The 16,228-nt window shown below is 39.0% G+C and overlaps 1 protein-coding gene across 3 annotated transcripts in view; it reads right to left on the bottom strand.

Moving 5' to 3' along the window:
- Window positions 1-16,228, bottom strand: part of SWIP (strumpellin and WASH-interacting protein) — a 412,754-nt gene that overhangs the window by 142,093 nt on the left and 254,433 nt on the right. For all 3 annotated transcript variants that reach the window (XM_067141154.2, XM_067141155.2, XM_067141156.2), the window contains one exon: window positions 11,461-11,678. In XM_067141154.2, the coding sequence (XP_066997255.2) occupies window positions 11,461-11,678 (218 nt within the window). The remainder of the gene's footprint in view (window positions 1-11,460; window positions 11,679-16,228) is intronic.

Here is a 16,228-nt window from a genome sequence, read left to right as displayed (position 1 = left end):
GCAGATGTGAGAAGATGAGTTTTGCATACTCCAGCATCCTCAGTCACCAGAAAACTAACCACACTTCTCTGCTCTTCTTTGCTTGCCTCCATTTCTACAGCTGGATGAGCATACTAGACGAGTGCACACAGCAACAAAGATATAACCAAAAAACTGCGTGCACCTGCGAGTTGTCGCTATGCAGTTCTCCTACCACATTGATGGCAGTATTGATATGTAACAACTGTGTTGCACATTGTGCACGGAATGTGTGTTATGGAGGGTGTTCGGTTTTCAAATGACTGTCCCTTACATAACTGTTAGGCTCTTCAGTCTGCTGAAAGTAACTGTAAAGGCTAGTACACACCAAGCGATAAAGTCGCGGAACACGTGTATTGCGACAAATCTCAGGGATGTCCTGCGACATTTTTTTCCATGTTTGGGACTGTCGCGATACAGAAGTTGCATGTCGCAGGTCTCCCATTCGAAATGGGATACATGATACAAATTTGCGCAACATGATGTAGTCTGGACGTTTCGCGAGACAAAGTCCCGAGACAAGCCGATGCCAGTGTGCAGATAGCCGCCACGTGTTTGTGTTGTGTTTCGTGTTCTGTTGTTTTGCGATGGAAATTACTGAAAAAAATATTGAGGATTTACACATCCTCCCTAGTCTTTGGAATGTTACGTCTACCGAATATAAAAACGGAGACAAAAGGAGGGAAGCAATGGAGTCTCTGGCTAAAAAGTTCACTATGTCCATTCACGGGATGGAGAAAAAGATTCACAACATTAAATCACAATTTAGGCAAGAGCACAAAAAACGGAATCCAAAAAAGTGGCTCTTCCCCCAAGAAGTCAAACTGGTTTGGTTACCAGCCTTCAGTGTTTTTACTGCAAGGGATGGAATCGAGAGGAAGCAGAAACACTGAAGGCGATGAAGGTGGGGATAGACAAGTAATGAGGTAAGTACATTTTATTTTCTTAAAACAATTACGTATTATTATTTACTACACGTTCACATTTAGTAACACTTATTACAAAATAGCTAATGTTTGAAAAATTGATGTACAAATTTAATAACAATAAAAATTAGTTTGTATTCCTATACAAATGTAATGTAAATGACATAACGGCGCTTTCATTGTTTTGCCAAGGTAACGTTCCTTCTGGAGACAAAATAATCTCTAATGTTATGTACTTGGGTGAGTGCACGTACAGGCATGTTTTGTAAAGTTATTAAACCATTTTCTAATTCAGAACTCCATTGTCCCTGTACCAAATTACCATCTGCATCTTCCAGATCAAATGATCCTGGAGGAGTATAAAAGCTTCTTGATTCAGAATTTCTTCTTAAAAGGTCGTGTATGTAAATGATAGTTAAAACCACTTCTTCCACTTTATCAGGGTGAAGAGCAATTGGTTTCAAAAGTACTCTAAATTTGGAACTTATGATACACAATATGTTTTCAATAATTCATCGCGCTCTACATAACCTGTAATTAAAAATCCTTTCTGCTGGTGACACACACAATCAAGCTGGATAAGGTTTCATTACATGGCTGATTAATGAAAAAGCATCATCTGCAACAAATACATGCGGGACAGAGTAGACTGTTTTATAAATGTTTTACCATATATACACAAATATTACAGGCATATTTTTCCAAAATTTAGTGGAAAAAAACTTGGGTGCACCCATCATTTCAAACAAGGTTGGTAATGCTTAGCCTCATGTTATACTATAGCGTTGTCTGGCCTTGATCTGTGAGGTGTCGGTAGGATGTTAGAAGTGAAGTGTAAACCATGTATTAAGTATGGCTAAAATAATTGCTTTTAGGTTTTATCAGACGATGTAGTATGGATGTAAAACAGAGGGAGGGCAAGTCACTGGGCAAGTATGGTTCCAGTGTAAAAGACCTTAACCAGGATTAACTGATTCAAAAGCTGGAGAAGATATTCGTTCTGGGTGATTTCCAACAGAAGATTGATAATGATGATATGACGATTGTTATTTAAAGGGGTGTAACATCTAGGTCACTGGCCCCTAATGGTACAAAATGAGATGAAATGTAATGACAATTTAAAAGTCCAATAACATTCACTGACCAGAATTCAAAACATGACAAAGAATGAATGGATGAATATGAATGTGAAACAATCAGTGGATCCGACCTGCCATGCCCCACATTCCCAGAAACTAGCGTAAAACAATAGTATTACTGACCAAAGGACTGCTCCTAAAGCACAATCCTGAATCGATGATGCTAGTTGTCTAAAGGGGTCCAAAATCCAGGTCATCAGCCCCTCATAACGGTACTTATCGCTAGTAAAGTAGAACCATGGTATTTGTCATCTTGCAGTACTGATCAAAAGTAACATTGACCCGCAGTATTCCACACATTATGGTACTACTCACAGGTAATGTAATACACACACGTAATGCAGACCTATGGTGTTTCTCACATTGTGGTGCCACTAACAGGTGTACTGATCACAGAGACTCTAACTATCCTGTGGTGTTCCTCATTAGTGGGTACTAATCATAGGCAACGCAGACCCACGTTGTCACTCATATAGTTGTACTAATCACATGCAACGCCCAGACCCAGGGTGTTTCTCACATAATGGTACCAATTACAGGCAACGTAAGTCTGCGGTGTTCCACATGTAGTGGTACTCATCACAGGTACTGTAAAACCCATCCTGATTCACATACAGTTGCTACTAATCACAAACCTATTGTGTATCTAACATAGTGATACTACTCATAAGTAAAGGCGACGCAAGGTGTTACCTGTGTGATGGTACTAATTACAAGTAGTCTCATCGTCCTAATTCAATCCTCCCTTGGCCGCACCTTTTAGTCACCTCTTGTGACAGGCAGGGGATACCGTGGGTGTATTCTTCGTCTGCATCCCGTACCTACAGGGGGGGTTGTGTGTTTGGTCCGTGAGAGCTATTTTATTTCACTCAAGTCTGCCGGCAAGCCGGTTAGGACACCCCTACTACCAATATAAATGGTCCGTTATTGGACATTATAAATTTTCCAGCTAACTCATTCTTGGTTGCCAGCGTTTTGCCCCAGTGTGCGAAGTAGGGATCATCAATTGGTAAATTCTCAAACCCACTAACCAGTATAGAAAAGTGGACACTCATTTTATTTTATTGCTACATTAACGCATGTTTTTTAATACGTAACTTTGTAAATGTGGGTCTGCGTTGCCTATGATTAGTACACCTATGTTAGGAACACCAAAGGGTTGCGTCACGTGCGTGTATTACATTACCTGTGAGTAGTACCATAATGTGTGGAATACTGCGAATCTATGCTATTTTTGATCAGTACTGCAAGATGACAAATACCATGGTTCTACTTTACTAGCGATGGCCAGGCAGGCATCAATTTTTGGTAATGAGATAATGTCTCCCATAGTGCATTGGCACTGCCGGTGGCTCCAAGTAGCCTACGCAGTGACCTCCACGGTATGCATTAGCCATGCGTCTTGGTGGGTGTGCTATTTACCAACTGATGAGCCCAACTCAGCACACTGGGGCAAAACTCTGGCAACCAGGAATGAGATGATATAGATGTTGATTCCCATAGGGAATCTGAAATATTTGTCCTGAATGAGTAAATTTATAATACCAATATAAATGGTCCGTTATTGGACATTATAAATTTTCAGCTAACTCATTCTTGGTTGCCAGCGTTTCGCCCTCGTGTGCTAGGGTGGGCTCATCAGTTGGTACCTAGCACACCTACCAATACGCTGGCTAGTGCATACCGTGGAGGCCACTGCATAGGCTAACTAGAGCCACCAGCAGTGCCAATGCACTAAGAGACTTTGTCTCATTATCAAAAATTGATGCCTGCTTGGCCATCAGATGATATAGATGTTGATTCCCATAGGGAATCTGAAATATTTGTCCTGAATGAGTAAATTTATAATACCAATATAAATGGTCCGTTATTGGACATTATAAATTTTCCAGCTAACTCATTCTTGGTTGCCAGCGTTTCGCCCTCGTGTGCTAGGGTGGGCTCATCAGTTGGTACCTAGCACACCTACCAATACGCTGGCTAGTGCATACCGTGGAGGCCACTGCATAGGCTAACTAGAGCCACCAGCAGTGCCAATGCACTAAGAGACTTTGTCTCATTATCAAAAATTGATGCCTGCTTGGCCATCAGATGATATAGATGTTGATTCCCATAGGGAATCTGAAATATTTGTCCTGAATGAGTAAATTTATAATACCAATATAAATGGTCCGTTATTGGACATTATAAATTTTCCAGCTAACTCATTCTTGGTTGCCAGCGTTTCGCCCTCGTGTGCTAGGGTGGGCTCATCAGTTGGTACCTAGCACACCTACCAATACGCTGGCTAGTGCATACCGTGGAGGCCACTGCATAGGCTAACTAGAGCCACCAGCAGTGCCAATGCACTAAGAGACTTTGTCTCATTATCAAAAATTGATGCCTGCTTGGCCATCAGATGATATAGATGTTGATTCCCATAGGGAATCTGAAATATTTGTCCTGAATGAGTAAATTTATAATACCAAGCGAAACGCCAATAACGGACCATTTATATTGGTATTATAAATTTACTCATTCAGGACAAATATTTCAGATTCCCTATGGGAATCAACATCTATATCATCTGATGGCCAAGCAGGCATCAATTTTTGATAATGAGACAAAGTCTCTTAGTGCATTGGCACTGCTGGTGGCTCTAGTTAGCCTATGCAGTGGCCTCCACGGTATGCACTAGCCAGCGTATTGGTAGGTGTGCTAGGTACCAACTGATGAGCCCACCCTAGCACACGAGGGCGAAACGCTGGCAACCAAGAATGAGTTAGCTGGAAAATTTATAATGTCCAATAACGGACCATTTATATTGGTATTATAAATTTACTCATTCAGGACAAATATTTCAGATTCCCTATGGGAATCAACATCTATATCATCTGATGGCCAAGCAGGCATCAATTTTTGATAATGAGACAAAGTCTCTTAGTGCATTGGCACTGCTGGTGGCTCTAGTTAGCCTATGCAGTGGCCTCCACGGTATGCACTAGCCAGCGTATTGGTAGGTGTGCTAGGTACCAACTGATGAGCCCACCCTAGCACACGAGGGCGAAACGCTGGCAACCAAGAATGAGTTAGCTGGAAAATTTATAACGTCCAATAACGGACCATTTATATTGGTATTATAAATTTACTCATTCAGGACAAATATTTCAGATTCCCTATGGGAATCAACATCTATATCATCTGATGGCCAAGCAGGCATCAATTTTTGATAATGAGACAAAGTCTCTTAGTGCATTGGCACTGCTGGTGGCTCTAGTTAGCCTATGCAGTGGCCTCCACGGTATGCACTAGCCAGCGTATTGGTAGGTGTGCTAGGTACCAACTGATGAGCCCACCCTAGCACACGAGGGCGAAACGCTGGCAACCAAGAATGAGTTAGCTGGAAAATTTATAATGTCCAATAACGGACCATTTATATTGGTATTATAAATTTACTCATTCAGGACAAATATTTCAGATTCCCTATGGGAATCAACATCTATATCATCTGATGGCCAAGCAGGCATCAATTTTTGATAATGAGACAAAGTCTCTTAGTGCATTGGCACTGCTGGTGGCTCTAGTTAGCCTATGCAGTGGCCTCCACGGTATGCACTAGCCAGCGTATTGGTAGGTGTGCTAGGTACCAACTGATGAGCCCACCCTAGCACACGAGGGCGAAACGCTGGCAACCAAGAATGAGTTAGCTGGAAAATTTATAATGTCCAATAACGGACCATTTATATTGGTATTATAACCAGGAATGAGTTGGCTGGAAAATCTATAATGTCCAATAACGGACCATTTATATTGGTATTATAAATTTACTCATTCGGGACAAATATTTCAGGTTCCCTATGGGAATCAACATCTATATCATAGGACCTCCCCATCCACAACCTGGGATGTGCCACGTGGGAGTATCACCTCTCCCCCGGTTACGCCAGCGTAGTAGGCTCGTGGCAACAGAAGATTAATGTTACGAAAATGTTGCAATCACTGGGGAGGGAAAACTTGGAAGTAAGGAGATAAATTCCTTGAGTAGGCAGTATGTTCAGAGCTGTCAGTGGAGAGATGGTGTAGAAAAATAAGCCTGTGTGGAGATTTTAAAAGTAGGAAATATAAAAAAAATTAAAGGAAGAGGAATTAGGAATTGGAATTGATTTACCAAAGGAGATCTGCAATAAATCTCCCACTTCTTTGAAATCATTTTAGAAAATGACTAAGTAAACAACAGATAGGGAATCTGCCATCTGGGCGACAGCCCTAAATGTGGATCAGTGGCAATTTTGGTTGAATAACACTCATGGCCTAAGGACAGTTCCAAAACTATACACCAACTCTAATACAACAAAATTAAGATTACAATGATTTAAATGCCTTTTGGACCTGAAAAGTGGGTGTATAGCCATTACATGTAATTTCCATATATTTGGCTATTCGTATAATTTGGTTTACAACTTATAAATTTCATATTGATTCCATATTGACAATAAAATGTATAGAGATTTAATTCTTATAAAATAATTTATTAACAGGTCCACCTGTTCAATACTTATCATGCCAATTATATTAAAATTAAAAGTTCATTAAAACATTAGGATATATTTCATCCTTTAATTTTGACCATTTTCAGCTATAATAAAAAAAATGACCTAAACACTTTGAAAGTGAAATGTCATTTACAAAGTTACATATTGTAATGGTTATAGCGTCCACCATGCCAACTTGCTACGGGCCGAGCTCATCACCCATGGCCCCACCCCCTTACGCTCGACCGCGCCAATCGCGAGCAACATTTAAGTACTGGGCCGGCCCTTCTCTCTTCTATCCGTTGTCGCGCCGCATGGGACGACGGAAATTACTCGACTATTAATCTGGAGTCTTCTATCTCGCAAGGTTCCTGGATACATCTAGCATCCGGACTGTTCTGGAAGGCCCAGAGCAGGTATATAAGGAGAGGAGTAACTTTGAGTGAGAGTTAGTGAGTGAGTGAGAGCGAGATTGAGTTCGCTGGAGCGCAGCCAGTGATAGCCTGGGCTGAGCTGTCAGCCTGATGGAATATCTGTCTGTAGGAGCCGAGGACTTGTTCCTGTTTCCTTGACGTCGTGCATGTTCTGGAGTACCGCGAAGGGACACTGGGTGCTGACGTGTGAAGACTGCGGAGTTTGACGGTTTGAGTGAACAGTGGATACTATCCCAAGCTGCGAGACTGACGTGTAGGCTGTGGACCGTGACAGCGCAACGAGTGTGACTGAGTGGCTGAGTGAGTGTAGTGTAAATAATCAATGACTGTGTGTGTGTGTGTGTGTGCACGCGTCATTGTAGACGGAACACAAGAAACTAAGAGAGAGAGAGAGAGAGAGCGCAAACTGTGTAAGTGTATTGCAAGTGACTAATCTCATGTTTTAATCCGTATTGAAATCTGTTGATATACAATAATAAAGTTTTATTATGAATCCACCTGTTCAATACATTATAATGTTGTCACATTTAACTAATGAAGTTATTTTAAAAGTGACAACATTATAATGTATTGAACAGGTAGATTCATAATAAAACTTTATTATTGTATATGTGTAAGTGTAACCGTGTACTTGTGTAAGTTGAAATCTCGGCTATCGTCTGTGTGTGTGTAAATCTGTAATTGTAGTGTTAAGTTAATAAATCTTAGAAATAGGATGCTACCAGGTTCTGTACTCATTTATTCATTTATCTACCCCGCCAACTCATTACAATATTAAAATACACGCGTTAATGTAGCAATGAAATGAGTGCTCACGTTGCTTTGCTGGTTTGTGGGTTTGAAATTTTCTAGTAAATTCTTCATTGCAAATCGAATGACACGATGTAAAGAAGTCACTCTACTAAGTTTCTGGCATGTGTTGTGGTGAATGCCAGTCATATGTGACTGGAAGTATTGGACTTTTTTTTTTTTTTTTTTTGTTTTTGTTTTGAAATTGACAACTTTTCTGTGGAACGGTGTTAGATTATTTTGTCAATTCAGAACTTGATGGCATGCTGTTTAACTGGGCAAACTTGTAATTATCTTAATATTTACCAAATCTAAAATGTAAAGAGAAACAGAAAATGAGTATTTTAAAATTTCTATGATAGCTGAAGTGGTTTCGGAAATGCCTTTAAAAAAATGTAAACAGTTCCAGCCATCATTGTTGTCAAGTGAGAAGTTCGTCTTAACGAGTGCGCGCTGCTGCTGCATGCCCTGAGCTGTTACTAGTGAGGGGAGGCATGTATGAAGGGGAAGTAGGAGCAACCGGAGTGGAGGAAGTGGCTTGTTTACTGCTTTTTGCAAATGTTTTACCATCTGTTGTTGAGTGCTCATGTTTGTCAGTTCTTCAAATAAATATTGTTCCTTTCTATAATTTTATTAAGGTTGTGCTTTTGGTCAGTATGTTTAAATTTGCAAGAATGTTTAATTATTTTCCTTTATTAGCTGTCTGAATGATTTTTATATCCTGCTTGATGGTGGATAATTTATGACTGCTTTCCTTCATGTGAACATTAATTGCTGAAAACCTATTATGTTTGTCAGCATTTACATGTTCTTCGTATCGTATGGTGAAAGTCCTGCTAGTCTGTTCCAAGTAAGTAGCAAATGCCTGTTTGCGTGTATTTATTATTATTATTATTATTATTATTATTATTATTATTATTATTATTATTATTATTATTATTATTATTATTATTACTACTATAGACATGCAGGTGTTTTAGAATGTTTGGGCATTGCAGTTGTTGGTTCTAAATCCAATATTTAAGTTAAGTTTATGATAAGTGAATGTGACTTAGGGCTGAATTTATAGACAACACTTATACATAAGTGGAACCCTTAAATAATAAGGGATCATTTCTAATAAGTATTCACTTATAAGAGTTTACATTTCATACACAACACTTAAAGAGCTCACACACTGATACAGTAAGTATTCACTGGAGATATGGCAATGCTGTATATTATACCCATGTTTCCTGGATCGTATACTGTACTTCTGGCTACCGAATAGTGGGATGATCTATTGTGTTTTGTTTACCTAAGGACATCGTGCAACATATGTTGCCATATATGAGGTTAGAAGATAATTTATATTGTATTTGGTTATCAGAATGCCTGAAGGATAACAATACAGCGAGCTGAGACGGCACCTGCAAGAACTTGTGTCAAAGTACATACACATAATATAGAACTAACAGACCGACGCAGTTTCTCAGCAGAATATGAATGACTTGGGAAAAACTTTTTGTGAATAATGCAAACTACGAAAATGCCCAAGTCTAATTTTCTTCTTAATATAATATGTTTATAGTTATCCAGGTACTTGAACCTATACAAATATTCCTTCAAATGCAAAATATCTGGCCTTACAAAGCTCTTAATGATTTTACAAATATATCCACAGCCCTTATATTGTAGTAGGCCTAATTACTTCCCCAATAAAATGGAAATAGTATTTTTTGATGTGCGATGCCATGATTTCAGAAACTTCTGATACAATCCGACAAATCTGTCCACAATAAGGGCGAAACATGTCCCAACTGATTGTAATGTATAAATCTTAAGCATTATTATGAATGTAATGTATTGAAAAGGTTGACCATATAATAAACTTGATTTGTTTTAACTTAATAAATGATTGGTTGACTAACCGGATATAATTAGCACAAACCAAAATAAATTATGGTACTTGGTACTGCAACACGTTCATTTTTCTGGGAAGTCAGTACTGATCTTTACTATTCTACAGTTTTGATAACTTACCAACATGTAACAAGATTCCAATTAATTAAGTAAAATAATGATGATGATGATGATGATGATGATGATGATAATAATAATAATAATAATAATAATAATAATAATAATAATAATAATAATAATAATAATAATAATAATGAGCTCGATAGCTGCAGTCGCTTAAGTGTGGCCAGTATCCGGTAATCGGGAGATAGTGGGTTCGAGTCCCACTGTCGGCAGCCCTGAAGATGGTTTTCCGTGATTTCCCATTTTCACATCAGGCAAATGCCGAGGCTGCACCTTAATTAAGGCCACGGCCGATTCCTTCCAATTCCTAGGCTTTTCCTATACCATCGTCGCCATAAGACATATCTGTGTCGATGCGATGTAAAGCAAAAAAAAAAAACAACCTGAAATTAGGAGGTGGTGTAAAATCTCGAAACAATATCTTCATTAATGGTGAGATAGCGATTCCTCTAGAGTTTATGTTCACTCTCTCAACCAAAGTTACAAGAATATTCATAACTGTCATTTTACTGAAACAAAACCTTCTTTAAACTGTTGGTCACAATTTAGGATTTTCCATCTCTTGTGTGTGCACGGAAAGCATTCTGTGAATGAAATGCAACATATTTAGCAAAATCATTATCCTCTATCTTGCTGCAACATAAGTGAGTCACTCAAGTGTGTGTAGGTCTACTTATAGCAATAAGTGGGACACTTAAGTAGGTAATACATAATAAAACCCAGCTTATAAGTGGCACTTGATAAGTGCTGTCTATGAATTCAGCTCTCATTCTTCATTCTCTTTTGAGTCTTTAATTGAAGTGGTAATTGATTTCATCTTCAGTTTGTTGATGACCTTGTTCACATATTCCTTATTGTATCCATTATGGATAGCAATCAAGTGTATTTGATAATTTCTTATAATCTTCATCTGAAAGGGGAATATTCATGGCTCTATGAATCATCCTATATAGTGTATTTTTTCTGTGTGTACCTGCATGTAATTAATCCTTTCTGATAATGTTAGTAGTCTGGGTGGGCTTTCCATATACTGAACTTGAGGGATTTATTATTTCTGGTGATAGTGAGGTCTAGGAAGTTGATTCCTTTGTTAATTTCTGGGTTTTGTGTAAATTGAATATTTAAACTAGTGGAGTTAGTTGATCTAAAACAGTTTTACTGAAGGTACTAATATTTTAATGAACTTTTAATTATAACATAATCAGCACGATAAGTATTGAATATATGGACATATTAATAAGCTCTTTTATAAGAACTGAATATCTGTACATCATCTGGTTTAGATGCAAGATATAACTGTTAGAACAAAGTATGGTATGTATGGTTACATTTTGAAGACTGATAGGACAAGGAATCTTTACTTCATTGAAATGAGAAAAGAAGCTGATATTGATTAAGGATAATACATTTCTGTGCTTCACTGAGCGACATGTATCATATGGGCTTGTATAAAAGTCTTGGAGTAGTTCTCAGATTAGACAAAAGTCATAATTTAGGCAAACTTCACATTATACCAGCATACCATCCACCAAGAAATAATAGTGGCAAAAATATTACAAATTGAAGAACCCTTAGCAATATATTTTGCTTGTAAAAAATTAATTTAAAATTTATTTACCTTAAAATACTCTGTGCCCTCAGCAAAATTCCGTGATAAGTTCAAGATAACTTGATCCAATCGTTGTGCAGCCTCACAACAGACATTTGAAAGTCCTTCTTGTTGGCAGAGCTCCTCAAAATTTACAATGTCTTCCAGGTCAGGGAGAAAGCTAATAGCATTGGAACAGCAATGAAGGCCACCAGAACGAATCATCCGAACATACCCCATTGCATTACCTAACAGGGAAGAAAGTCTATGTACGACTAATACAGAAGGAATGAAAAGAAAGAAAAATACACACAGTTTTCAAAAGAAAACTCAAAATTATAAAATATATACACAGCAAAATAAAATATCAATGGTTAACTGCTACCTAAGTATTTCACCCGCTCACGCCTGAGTCCCAACCAGCATGTATCTCAGGGTGTGTTAAGGTTCATCTCTGGCGTATAAAAAAAAACAGCCATAAAAACTTCAAATATCTGTTTTAATAAGGCGCTCAGGTGTGAAAGAGGCCTACAAATTTGTTATAAGGACAGGGCTCGTACACACAAAATCAGAGGGCACCCGAGAAGGAAGGCTCTACGATAGCACTGGGTGGATAATCTGTCACCATGGGCAGGAGTAACTAGCTACAAGAATGAGATATTGGAACTGTTTCCTTCACAAATGCACAAGGAGCAATTTAATCACTTGAGTTCATGAAAAAGTTTGTGGCTGCCTTGAGGTGGCATGGTTCAAAATTCATATATAAAATAACCTAAAAATAAACATATGACCACACAGTGTCCATCAGACATGGATGATTGAAACAATGACAAATTTGGGTGAAACAGTGACTCGTATGGTACGGCCCAATGACCTGCAGTGGTCGAAGCGACAATGGGATAGGAAAGGGCTGAGAGTGGGAAGGAAGTAGCTGTAGCCCTAATTAAGGTAGAACCCCATCATTTGTCTGGTGTGGAAATGGAAAACCACGGAAAAACATCTTCAGAGCTGCCGCCAGTGGGGTTCAACCGACGTTCTCCCAAATGCAAGCTAACAGCAGTGCGCCCCTAACCGCACGGCATCAACTCCCTCGGTCCGATTCCTTAGCTTTGTACATGACTGCTTCCCCACAGTCACACATTACATTCAATAACACTTTTAATAAAAATTAAGAATACTGCCACTACAACTTCAAACAATACAGGACTACTATGGTATATTAAAACACTTATTGTCTCAACACCCAGCTGTTGCTATACGAGGCCACAAGGCTAAAAATTACACATCTCTATTCCCTCACAGGATGATCGGTCTCTGATAAGCCTTTTTAAAATAGTATGAACTAATGCTTCACATGTGTGAATCAGTCATGCATCTAGCCATTACTTAGCAAATGCATTGATTAATATATTGCATCACCTGCCCACGCGATTATGCAAAGTGCAATGCTAATTTATCTTCTTTTTTTATCAAGCAATAAATTAAAATTCGCCAGAATTGTCTCCAAATGCCTCCTAAAATCTCTAGAAAAGTCACTAGGTGCTATCTTCGAAATTCTGTTAATAAATTACTACAAAAAGACTCCATATCAAGCAACTAGTCTATAGAATCAACTAGACTGATGCGAACGAACATATCACGCAAGAACGAGACATTGACAATCGATATACATGTCGCATTATATAGGTTTCAATAAACATCGCAAACTCGCGCGCATTTCTCGCATTAAGAAACGTTGATATTTCATTTTAAAGCGGCCAATGAACGCAGGACTTCTGGCCACTGGCGTACAAAGCTCAAATGGCAGGATTTCAAAACAAATGTTTGAAGTTCACCAAAAAATGAGTAAAATTGGGAGAAATAATAGAATAATCGAACTGTCGAAAATTGGGAGGCTCCTACCTAAATCGATAAAGTTGGTAGGTATGAATTAAATTAGTAGAGAATTTAGATATTTTAGGCCTACTAGAGACATGGCTAGATGGAGGGGAGGGGTTTACGTGGAGGGGATATGTAGTGAAGAATAAAACAAAAAGGAAGGAGGGGGTGAGGGGACGAATTCAGGAGGTATAGCGGTCTTAATAAAGGAACAGATTAGTGAACGAATTGGAAACATTAAAAATGAGATAGAAGAGGTGATTTGGATCAGATTTAACACGAGGGGAGTGAGTGAGATAAAGAGAAGAATGTATGCTTGGCCTTCCTATAAAACCATCCAAAAAATTCGCCCTACGTGAATGACGAATTTTTCGAGGATCTTTTACTGGAAATAAGCGTGATAGGTGAGAAATATGTAGAAGATGGGTTGCTTCTGTTTGGGGAATGGAATGCAAGAATAGGGGGCTTAAGCCCTACCTATAGTAAAGAGGGAGGTGGGAAGAAGAAGGGATCGAGGTGTTGTGAAGATAAAGAGTGCAACAGTTACGGATTAAAATTGCTTCAATTATGTGGGGCTAGTAATCTGTATATCTTAAACGGTTGGTGGGATGGAGATATGGAAGGAAAAATGACATATTACGCCACAGGGAGGTAGACTTGGTAGTCAGCACAGAGGATATACTTGATAGAATTAAGACTTTTGAAGTAGGGGACTGGACCGAGTTTCATCATAGTCCAGTATATATTAGGTTAGGAAGGGATGAGAGGGAGGTAAAGAGAATTTACTTATTTTCTGTGTCCAGATACACTGCTAAATAATGTTTTTCCAATATTCGGCTACAAGGACAGTTTTATTATTGGCCTGCAAAACATCTTTCTTTGTGCACGGTGATGGTAAATGCTGACAAACCAGAAGGTGGTGTTCATCCTGTAGTAGTCCACAATCACAGGTCATGTCTCCTTGTACATAGCCCCACTTAACTAGGTTAGACTTGCACTTTGAAACACCTGTCCGCAGTCAATTAAGGGTCTTTCAGGTGGGATATGAAAAGCGAAAACCTGCAGAAGGTTCTTCCTTTAAATTCAGGGATGGATTACGTATTTGCTGTTGCCACAGTTCACGCCTTCGTTTTTTTGGCATATCAACAAGTGGTGTGGTTGTTCTTAAAAAACTATTCCTTGACCTGAGTCTAATGGGCTGCATTTGATGGCCATAAAGGGGGTGAAGTGGATCAGCAGATTGCTTCCGACATTCAACTTCTGCTGCTACTTCCCTTTTTATGTGAGGAGGGGCAATTTCTACGATTGGATAGATATGTTCTGTTGGAGTTGGTCTCAGACACCCTGTAATTATGCAACCAGTCTTGCTCACAGCAATATCTACTTGCTTAGCTTGGGCAGAATTTCTGCATACGGGTGATGCATATTCTGCAGCTGATAGGCAGAGTGCCAGGACAGATGTGCACAGGACACGAGGGTATGCACCCCAAGATGTGCCTGTTAGTTATCTAATAATATTATTCCTAGTGCACACCGTTTGTTTGGTGTTCTGACAGTGTTGTTTGAATGATAATGATCAGTCCAGTTTCACACCAAGGTACTTTGGTATATAACAGTGTTCAAGGACTACTCCTCTCCATTCCACACGCAGTTTTCTACTGGCTTCTCTGTTATGTAGATGAAAGGCACAAACTTGAGTTTTGCTGGGTTTGGGTCTCAAATGATTGTTCTCGTAGAAAGTTCTTCGAGAGATTTTGCCAGATTTTTTTAAACCTCTTCAAACGTGTTCCACTGCTGTGACATCAGCATAGATAAACTGCTTAACTTTGGCAGGAATTGGTTGGTCATTAGTGTAATTTTATAGAGCAATGGCACAAGAACACTTCCTTGGGGTGATCCATTCTTTTTAGTTCTCCAACGGTGGTTCTTATTTTGAAGAGAGACGTACAAACGTCTATTTTGAAGAATGCATTCAACAAATTTTGTAAAACCATAGTCCCTTGTTGTTTGATACACTTTATACACCAATCTCTTATGATTAATTGTATCACAAGCTGCGCTAAAGTCTATGAAGCAACAACAGTCACTTGTCCCCACTCGTAACCATCCTCTATATGTTTTGTCAGATTGAGTACTTGTCTACAGCATGATCTTCCAGGCTTAAATCCTGCTTGTTCAGGTATGAGAGCTTCCTCTACAAGAAGTGAAATACAGTTCAGTACCATTCACTCAAGAATTTTGAAAAGATGACACAATAGAGAAACACGTTGGAAGTTCTTAGGTTTATTTGGCTCCTTGCCAGGCTTTAAAATAGCTACAACATGAGCTTTCTTCCACAACATCTTTGGAATCTGGCAAGTGGTGATACAGTTATTCATGAAGTTGAAGATCCATTTCAATGTTTCAGGCCCAAACTGTTTTATTTGTTCTGTTCTCAACTCATCCACTCCAGCTGCCGTATTACTCTTAATGTGGTGAATCACTTCTTGCAGTTCAGCCAGTAAAAAGGGAGGATTAAGCGAGTGGTTTCCATCTTCACGTTCAAGTTGAAACTCCAGTCTTTTCGTCCGCCTGGCACTTTTACCATTTAGTAGTAGTTGATGAGCAATCTGATTTAAGTATCACTTTTAAGTATCTGAGGTGAAGTTGGATCATTGCTAAGGTTCTTAACCATTTTCCATGCACGTCAGCTATTTTGTTTCATATCCAGATTTTATATTAGAGAGCACACTCTCTCTCGTCTTGAGGTGCTTAAAGCACTAAGCAACTCCTCACTTGCTTCCATTGTTTCTTCTGAGAAGGGATCATTCTCGAACAATTGCTGGTATCTTTCAAAGGCAGGTTTTGAATTCATGAGCGAGTCCAGCTATGTAGTTAGTGTGGCACCCCCTTGGAATGTGTTTGCGAGATACTTTCTGGG

This window comes from Anabrus simplex, chromosome 2, assembly GCF_040414725.1.
Source record: "Anabrus simplex isolate iqAnaSimp1 chromosome 2, ASM4041472v1, whole genome shotgun sequence".
NCBI lineage: Eukaryota > Metazoa > Arthropoda > Insecta > Orthoptera > Tettigoniidae > Anabrus > Anabrus simplex.
Note: the sequence above shows the minus strand (reverse complement) of the source record. Positions and strands in the feature narration are given on the sequence as shown.